Below are 10,475 nucleotides of genomic sequence, written 5' to 3'. Positions count from 1 at the left end.
CGTTTTTGTAAGTGAACTTATCCAGACACTTTGCAAATAGACTGGAAGAGTGACTGCAATTTGTGTTAGATGATTAGCTTTAATTATATTCGAAATTTCTCAAAGGTTCAAAATGATTCTCAAGTAGTGTCACCACAGATGTTGTGGTTGCATTTAAAGAGACCGATAAGTTCTTTTTTCTTCAAAAAATATTAAAGCCCAAACAGGTGGGTTATAGTACTACAGAATGAAACTACAAAGCTTGCTTATATCCTGATTAAATTAGCGCTTCATTACCACGGGCCACAGACGTGATATGTTGAACGAGTTGAACAAAAGGAGATAAACTTAACATTGCATTTTGGACGAAAAAGATGCAATTTTGCGTTTTGGTTTAACGGCAAGAGATGTGTTGTTAGGTAAATAAAGAGTTTTCGCAGCGGCTCTATTGTCCGTAATTTTCAAAACTTCTTCCAAGAAATTTATAACCGCTGTCGGACCACTATCTGATCAGTCCTAAAACAATCACATAAAAAAATTCTTATTAACGGCAAGTCTTTTCGGTGACAATTAACTTCAGAGTCTCTTTTAATCATAACTTGGAAGGAAAAAAGATAATCGAAATTAAATGGCTGATTTTTGCAGACAGGCTTTGTTAAAACTTTAACCGGAAGTGGCCTGGTTAGCCATCTTCTCGTAAGTTTTTTTCTTTGTAAAAAGCCTCAACCTTAGTATTTTTTTCTTGATATTACTAAACTAAGGGCTGAACTTTGCAGGGATACTAAGACCTCAAGATATAAAACATGGGCATGGAAAATATTTGGTCTGAAAAACAGGCCATTTCCGATTGCTTCCCATATGCTTCAAGTATGACCAAGTTGTGATAACAGCCACAGGCTAGCGAAAAATTTCCTTGAGCTAATGTTCTCACCCATAAAAGCCTAAGGATAGGGCTTTACAAAGATGGTTTTGTTTTTGCCTGAAATTAATTTCATGTTGCTAAAAGGGAGATTTAAAAATAGCCAAAATTGCACTGAAAATCAGCCTCTGGGGACCCCTGAGGGGCTGATATTCAGAACTCGGCTAAAAAAAAGTCGTTGAGGCTGAAACTTTGGCATATTACATAAGTCGACATAAGTACTTTGTGTACCAATTTTAAGCTAAATCGGCCAACCTTTATTTCCAAGTCTGCCCGGTCTCTCAGGCAGAAGTTCTTGAGGACGTTCGCACTAATTGCTTTTGCGCAACGTTCCCTCTATTTTTTCATCACGAATCACTTACTTTACTTACTACTTACAAAATTTGATAAAATAAAATAAAAATCACAACCGTAAGAAGTTATCTTTTTCTTTTTTTTAATTTTCTTCTCTCGAGCTATCGAATTCCCGAAGTGGTTGCAACGGGTGGAGCTGACGAAAACGCTTGTCGAGGATGAACTCTACTGTTTACGACATCCTTGTGGCATGCAATTATCTAAAATCCCACTCCTAAAAACCTATCCACGGAAACCTTTACTATAGCAGTTTATTTTTATGATTTTTGATGGATGAGAAGATGAGGCTACATCTCGTAATTATGACCGATTTATAGAAATTATTAAGTAAAGTACGATCGTCCGGGTGAGTGTAGTCCTGAGAAGGACTGTTTGAGATGACATTAGGGAACTTAAGATCTACGACGACGACGTCGTTGAAAAAACCAGGAAACAATGATATCATTGGTTAAAAGAGCATATATAATCGTGCTGCACGTGCGGCACGGATTTTAGCTCATATTTTTGCGGTTCTCTGCGTGACGACGACGTGAAATCACTAAATTTTAGGTTTTGACGACAACGTTAGCATGCAACAGAGAATCTTTCATTCTCTATCTTCAGTCTGAAACCGCTCGTACCAATTTATTTTTAGGATACTTCGCCCACATTGTACGACGTGAACGAGATGGAATAATCGCGAAAGACTTTTACAAGAGCAAAATTCTATTTTAAGGTGACTTTTCGTCGACGTCGCCGTCGTAGATCTTAAGCTCCCTATTGACTGACGTTTTGACAACCTGAGCGGAAGTCATCTTCATACCGGCCATCTTCTTGACTCTGAAGATGACTTCCGCTCAGGTTGTCGAAACGTCAGTCAATGTCATCTCAAACAGTCCTTCTCAGGACTACACTCACCCGGACTATCGTACTTTACTTAATGATATGACTCCTGGGTTTAAACCATTTACAATTTTATAGAAATTAATTAAGGCATTTTTCCACTGCCATTGTCCTCCGAAACAAAGTCAGTGACCCCCATTTTCTTTTTATTTTTGGAGTAGGCACTTTATGACCTAACTATAGGAGAAAAATGAAGAAAATTTAACCGTAAGAAGATTTTGGAGCGAACATCCTTAAGAGCAGTTTCTTCTGACGCTACTGTTGTCCACAAATGACGTAAACATGAGATTAGTATCCTGGCCGGTATGGACACAACAAGCCTACAAACTTAATAAGTTGCAGAAAAAAATAATTGACGTGCAAACTTTAAAACTTGCATACAAATCTTTTATGACGAACACATAAAAGAAGACATACCAATTTTATAATAGGCAGTGCTTACAAACTTAAAGGTATGCTAACAAACAAAATAAACTGCTCGAAAACGTAATAAAATGAGTAATACTTTAATAAAATTGACATAAATATAATAAATTGTTTCTCACTTAGCAATATAAACAAGTTACAAACTTGTAAAAGTGTATTTCCTGCAGATTTTAGGGCTGCAACCCTTTCAAAAACGTTTTTAACTAGTTTATATTGTTAAGCGAGAAACGATTTTGTTATATATTTTTTTCAATTTTACTAAAGTAACAGCCATTTTATGAAGTGAGCGAGGAACTTATTGTGATTGATAGCATTCAGTTAAGTTTGTAAGATCTGTCTTTTAGAAATTTTGAATGCATGTTATTAACTTCATTTGCATATGTTTCATGTCCAGCATCTACATACTATGTTCATGCCATCCACGGAAGATCAGCAGATAAAGAGGGGCCTAGGAGACTGAACGATATTTCAACCAACAAAAAACGGAAAACAGACTCTCTGGGTTAAATAAATCCTTTTTATATCTGTGTCTGTAGCTGGAGCTACAATTGAGTGGTTTTCCTGCCGGAAAATATTCATAAACAAACCACTTGCGCAAATCGAGCCTTTTAGGAATTCAGCAAACCGTCGTTTTACAGTTAACGAATCGGAGAGATAGTTTCAAAATTATGGAGAACTGGTCTTCGAAAACTAGAAGCATGCACGAGTAATCCTTGTTTTCTTTCCTTCAGAGAGGAAAGAGTAAGAAGCCAAAGACGCTCCGATGGTATCTTGTCTCGTTCTCCTCTCCTGCGTCTTACAACTGGCATCAAGTAAATTTTTGCTACAAGTTCGTTTCTAAACAATTAAATTACGAGGCAAAGACTTAACGGTTCGATATTTCGCATTTAATCATAAGATAGTTTTTGGAATTGCCTGTAACTCAATAACTTGGAATTTATTTCCCGTTCGGAGTGATTAATTGCTTTTGGAAAGAGCGGTGTTCCGCATCGATGCCATGTTCAAACAAAAAGTATGTAGCAATTTATCATCTCATCTAACCTTAAGTCCCTGGGGGCACAAATAAAGACGAATGAATCAATGATGCCAAGAAAGTTTAAGTGCTTATAGTCACAAAGTGAATAAAAACAGTTATTAGATTGAACAAACTAGCAATACTTAACTCGAGCTAACTCATGCTTGTTAAGGCATGGCTCACTCCCTTATAGGACAGAGTTAGCCTTAAGAGAGGAAGCTATGGTTCAATGTTACTGAAACTTGGCACTCATCGTATTTCATGGATCCTTATTAGGCCATTTTCGAAATATCAAATATTCGGCTTGATAGCTAGTGAGTGGGGCAATGAGTACAAAAACAATAGAAACAATTTGGAGTGAATGTGTTTAATATAATTCAGGTAAGACACTTTCCTGTGTCTTTTTCCTCTTAACCTCCCTTTCAAGCTGAATTTTAAGGCCTATTGGTTGAAACGTTCACAATGCTCAAATTTAGGTCACGTGACCTATAATTAGATTGTAACGAAAAAAATATTTTCAAAATGGGGAGTACAACATGAAATTTAAGCTACTTTGTTTTGGTATCAATCTATTACAAATTGGTCACTATTTATGAATTAGCCTTTTAAGCTGGACTGTTTAGACTAATTATTGCGTAATTAAGGGAAATAGGTCACGTGACTTAATAAAAAGCCGAATTTCTCCTCATTTAAATTTCAAATTCTACCATCCAAAGCAGTACTGTTTATTAATTTTTTGCCAGATTTCTTACAAAAATATCGGACGGAACTTCCCCTCATTTTAGGAAGAGCGTCTTGTGACGTCACAGACCAAGCCATGTCACGTGGTACTGAAAAGCATGTTCATTTAGTAAAAACAGTCATTTGACGAAAATTGATTAATCTTTTGAACTGTGAAACTTGTTTCACTCATTAAGAATAAGGATTTCGAAATTCTCTGCGGGGTCCTTACGAGTGGCTCAGCAGAGCCCATTGCACCACATAATCGTAACTGTTACACTATTACAAAATCATATTAATTATGTTGGAAACGTTGATGTTGTGTAAGCGTGCGGGATTGGCACAGGGCATTTCGGCAAACACTGTTGTCACATGGCCTGCAACAGAGAATTTGGAGAACTCAATATCATGCTTTTTTTTTGTAAGTCCTTATGTCCGAGATACATCTATTGCCATAGAGCACTTCCTGTTCTTCTTCCCAAGCTAGCTCAGGGTAACTGATCGATAGACCTAAAAATGGGAAGCGCGCTATGTAGAGGAAGCAGTTACCAGAACACAACTGATAACGAGACGTAACCAAACGCAGCCGTATTAGAAATCACTAACTCCTTACGAACTTGTAACTCTTTTGTCTTCTGTTTGCTTGGTTGTTTGTTCTCGTCTTTCTGGAGGCCAACATCTCAAGGACATATATGCAAAATTATCGACAGCGTTGCTAAAGTCTCGTATGAAATAATGATATGTATTGGCCAGAAGAGACCCAGTTGATTTAAATGTACGAATAGAATCGATAACAGCCTTATAATCCACCGGAAAAGAGGCCGGGGACTCCTCGTGTTCTACAACTGTCTTTTATAAAGTGAATGTTGTGTAGGAAAAAAAGTAATTTCACTTTGAATTTCTCGATCCAAAAAAAGAGAGAAAAGATGCGCAATGTTCTTTGTTCTGTTGGTCAATATGTCGGTATGTTATATTGCTTTGGATCAGAGCTATCGTTATACGGCAATATAGTACCTTTTGAGGGAAGGAGGTAGTCTCTAAAGAAACTGTGGTGCTGCGTCGGTGGGGAAGTAGTATACAAAAATTTGGTTTTATCAACGGAGTTGATAATGTAAATTAGCCACCGTACAGAGATTTTAAAACGAGACGTTTCGAGCGTTAGCCCTTCGCTCTGACGAAGGGCTTACGCTGGAAACGTCAGCTTTTAGAATCTCTGTACGGTGGCCAATTTACATTATCAACTCCGTTGATAAAACCAAATTTTTTTACCTTTTGAGGAACAAGTTTATAAGACAAAGACACAAAAAAGCCATTTCAAGAAATTTTAATTATTTCAGCTGTGAAAACCGCTGGAAGAAAGTGTATGTTTAGGAAGCTGGAAGGAAGTGTTTGTGTATGTTTATCTGCTGACTCAAATAATGCTTTAATTAATCGCCTTCATGTACCGTAGCTGAAATTAGCTGCAGCTAGCCGTTACATAATTTCAACAGTGTGTAGTACTGACAGACTGATTAAAAATCAGAATCTTGTCTTGAAAGCGTACGAATTTCATTCGCACAGATGTACATTATGTGATCCTGAGTGCGTGCTTGACCACATAAACGAGAGTAAGGCTCAATCACTGGTCCCTTAGTTTACGGACACGTTTTACTTTCATTTTTAAGTCTTATAAGTAATGAAGAGATTTAGATTTGCTTACCTTGATAAAACCAGCAGATAATGCAGATGAAGCCTGATGGCCCAAGTATTGACATTACAGCAGAAAGGTTTGTGCCACCGTATGTTTACTGATTTTTACCAGGCACGATAAGAACTTGAAAGAGGCGCTTTCGGAGAGAAACGATTACTTGTATCTCTGCGTCTGCTACAGTTGACTAATTTTTTCCTGAGATAAGATATTCAAAAACCAACCACCGTTCCAAAACGAGGAACAAGAGGCTACCAATTACACTGCCACTCATTAATAACTTGCTTGTTTCGTGGTCCCTTCCTACGTCTTAGACCTAATGTCTAGTACATTTACTTTCAGTTGCCTTGGTTAAACAAAAACATTTGCAAGGCAAAGACGTAACGGCTCGCGCTTTGTTATCTCATCATATGATCGGCTTTGGAATCGAATTAAAACTCAATAATTGGGTTCCTATACCCAGCAGACCGATATACAAAATAACATAGATAAATGCACTGTTATCCGTTGTCTGTTAGGGCTGCGTGAGTACGCAATGCGTGAGTTTCAAAGTAGATATCTTTTCACTGAACGGGTACATTGGAATTTGTTGTTTTCAGGCATAAATAAATAAATCGTTTTACTTTTACGTCTACTGTTGACTGGATTTTCCTGCGAGAAAATATTGATAAACAAACCACTTATGCAAATCGATCCTCTTAGGGTTTAGCACGACCTCGTTTAACAGTTAACGACCCAAAGAGACGACTTCAATATATACATCTTATTCGATGGTTTAACATATAATACGCGCGCATATTTTGCGGGTACGAGGAATGAGCAAAATGCCCGCGAGTATTATATGTTAAACCATCGAATAAGAGATTTTATTCTTCCACTACAAAAAGGTGTTATTTTGATTCAATTTTATCTGGTAAGAGTGTTTCTGAAAAAATGCATCATCGGTCCTTCAGGGCGCTTGCGAACGATGTAAACAGCACAAAAAGCCAGCCAAATGTCCTTTATTTGATTGGATAAACGAAATGACGAGAGACAAGAGATGACAAGCTAAATTCTTAGGCTTTGTATCGCGTTGGGGGAAAACAATTTCTTTTATTGAAAATCTCCCTTTCTGTCCGTATTTGCTCTGTTCTAAACCGGTCAAACCGGGACACTACAGTTTATCATAGTTAATAGAGGAGAATGGTTAGGAAACCCGACAACTTTCTTTGTTGTAGGTTTTTGTTCACTTTTCTGGCCTTGACCGTGCACAAAACACAATGGTTGTTTACTCCGTACTGAAGAACTAACCAATAGAAACGTGTTGGTTACGTAATTCATGCATAGTGTATGAGCGCAAAACAAAAGATTGTGCACGGTAGTGGACTTTCCAACCTAAATCTTGGCTGCTTTGTTTGCTCCTTTGATGTTTGCCGAGCTTCCTAACCATTCTCCTCTATTAACTATGAGTTTATAGACCACTTTCATAAATGGCGACCAACTTTACATTCTTTTGTATTTATGTTAATTAGACCTACTGCCCTGATTTTGAAAAAAATATTCTTTTGAAATTTGCTTGTCGTAGTGAGGTTAGTAGGGCTTATTAGAATTAAAACAAAAGAACAATTTATTTGGCCGCCATTCTGCCGCTATTATGAAAGAGGTCTATTACCGTCTCCTTTTTGCGCGTTCTTTTGACCAAATATGGTAAAATGGCGTAATAGTGGAATAATAATATGGAGAACTGTTCTTCGAAAACTAGAAGCATACACGAGTGTTTCTTTTGTTTTCGGTCCTTTAGAGAGGAAAGAGAAAGAGGCACAAGCGTAGTTACTAAAACAAGGAATGACCTAAAATGATCTACAATGATGTAGAATGACCTATAACGGTATCTAAAATCACCTTAAATGACCTAAATGAGCTTCAATGGTATCTAAAGTGACCTAAAATGAGCTGCCACCGTTCTGTCTATTTTAGATCATTTTAGATCATTTTAGGCCACTCCTTGTTTTAGTGACTACGAGGCACGAGACGCTGTACTGGCATGCTTATTGCGCTGGCACTTAGAAAATTAGCTTTCCTACGTCTTACAACAGGCATCAAGAGAATTTTTGATACCATTTCGTTGGCTAAACAATTAAATTACGAGGCAAAGACTTAATGGCCCGATATTGCGAATTTGATTATAGGATCGTTTTTGGAATCGACTGTAACTCAATAAATTGGGATTTATTTGGTTTAGGCAATTTACTCTTTTTAAGTCAGAATTATAATTAATTGCTTTTGGAAAGAGCGGTGTTCCACATCGTTGCCATGTTCAAACAAAAGTAATGTATTAACTTATCATCTGTTCTAACCTCAAGCCGTTAGGGCACAAATGAAGACGAAACGAATCAGTGGTGTCAATAAAGTGTACGTGCTTATAGTCAAAGTGAAAATAGGCGCACGAGAGGTGCATGTGATTACTGCGGAATATGGAAGAAGTAGAATATTGGTTGAATATTCTGTTACGTGAAAATGGGGTAGCCAAACTCTGGGAATGATTCCCCACCTTTCATATCGATAGTTTCTCGACATTCACAGGCAATAGATCATTTTCACTGTCACGCAGCAACAAAAAGTAAATTCGAAAGCGTTCAATGAAAAAGGCCAAGAACTTGGAGTGTTTTACGTAAAAATATTCCAACATTCAGGTCTGTTCGGTACATCGTTTCTGAGTTATTTTTCTAAGCGTTTCACGCAACTTTATAGAGTCTTGCACAGAAATTGTTTGTGGTCCAGCAATATGGCGGCCGGTACTCAACGAAAAGATCTTACCTTTCACTCATGAGATAAAAGATATGTGTATCAACACATCTCCTAATGTACTTGAAAGGGTCAAACTGCTGATATTCAAAGGGATATACATCATTTTTAATCAGATAGCTTTGTACCATGGTGTCACGTGAGGTGACAATCCAGAAATTCAAAATGCTGCACACCTCACGGACCTGGAAACTCGAAAAAAGATTTATTTGCAGGGCATCTTCAACCTCCGGTGGACAAAAATTCAGAAGACCTTAGTTTGCGAATTTGATGAGGTCACCTTCTCAAACTCATTAAAAATTCATAAAGTCAACTACAAATCACTGCATGTAAACCAAATCACGTGCATGTGTTTGGATACCCAATGAAAAACAATATACCACTCTCCAGTAAAGTGGTCTATACCACTAAAATATGCACAATGACAACTTGCTCAAAATCAATGAATATTCATTAATCAGAAGTAACCTTTTACAATGCTTCGTTTTCTTATGTAAGCCCATTTACTTACTTCTTGAACAAACTTCGACAGCCAGTAGTTGAGATTGCATGCAGACATATCTGTAATGGCCTTGTCCAAAGTTTGTACTCCTTCTTCAAAGTCTTACGTGGTTAAAAGGATGCCGGGTTCCAAAGTATAGGACTTCACTAATCGATTCTGTTTCCATTCCTCGAAGACCTTACACGACCATTTGGTATTATAAGCTGTTGATTTCCGTACTGCGTTATCAACACTTTTCTTCTCATCCACCACACTTTTCGGCTGCCGAAATCTCTCGAAATACTTTGTTGCCGTATACATCCTGACTAAACCACAACTGAACTTGTAAATGCAACTTTCACATCTCAGAATAAATTAAATCGCATCATAAATGCAAATTAATTAAGCCGGTGAAAAACATCTTTGATATTGAAATTATCCAGGAAGGAATGTTAGATAGCAAACAATTCTAATAGCCCTTATTCACGATAGCCGCCATGTTGGTTTGCAAATTGTCATGTAAATTAGCCATGTGTTATGCTGGGGGGCAAACATTGGAATAAAGGCAAATTGCGGAAAATCGGCTCGTCGAAATATTGAATTAACATTGCTAAAAGTAATTTTTTGAGTTTAGAATTAAGTACCTTTTATAATAATTTTATATCTTGTGATTACCTCCGACATTTTGACTTTCTACTTCGTTATCGGCTCATTTTTCACTAAAAAAACAACGAAGTAAAACTCCATTTAACGAAACTAAATTCGGGTAGACTCAATCAGTGAATTTAGTTTCGAAAAATGAAAAGAAAGTCGTTGAGGGCGAGTGTCACTGATAACCACTGTAAGCTCAGATAACGCTTTCGCCTTCAAAAGAATTCACTGTTCACGATCAAAGTATTTTTAAATTATTTATTTATGGTAGTTGATTGTAAATACAACTCTTGTCTACGGTGGCCTACAAATGTTACGGCAAAACCAAAAACTTCACGGCAAAAACAAATTCTTCACGGCAAAAGCGAATACCTCACGGCAAAAACTGAATACCTCACGGCAAAAACAAAAGAGGTAAGAAATAGTTTTTTACGGGAGTCGCTGTAGTATTTTGAGTTGCCTAAGTTGTGTGTTCATTCCATTTATTCAGATGGATGAGGACGCTAATACCATCCAGTGAGAACTGTGCTATGTGCAGGAAGGCATTTCGACAGCCGCACGCCGAAGCACAAGCTGC

General features: G+C 37.4%; 1 protein-coding gene across 1 annotated transcript in view; it reads right to left on the bottom strand.

Moving 5' to 3' along the window:
• Positions 1–6,257, bottom strand: part of LOC137982138 (uncharacterized) — a 211,591-nt gene extending 205,334 nt beyond the window's left edge. Inside the window, exon 1 of the mRNA XM_068829205.1 lies at positions 5,995–6,257. Coding sequence (XP_068685306.1) covers positions 5,995–6,049 — 55 coding nt within the window. The 5' untranslated portion in view covers positions 6,050–6,257. The remainder of the gene's footprint in view (positions 1–5,994) is intronic.
• Between the last annotated feature and the right edge of the window lie 4,218 nt (positions 6,258–10,475).

The sequence above is a fragment of the Montipora foliosa genome, chromosome 13 (assembly GCF_036669935.1).
Source record: "Montipora foliosa isolate CH-2021 chromosome 13, ASM3666993v2, whole genome shotgun sequence".
Classification (NCBI taxonomy): domain Eukaryota; kingdom Metazoa; phylum Cnidaria; class Anthozoa; order Scleractinia; family Acroporidae; genus Montipora; species Montipora foliosa.
This window is presented reverse-complemented; position numbering and strand designations above follow the sequence as displayed.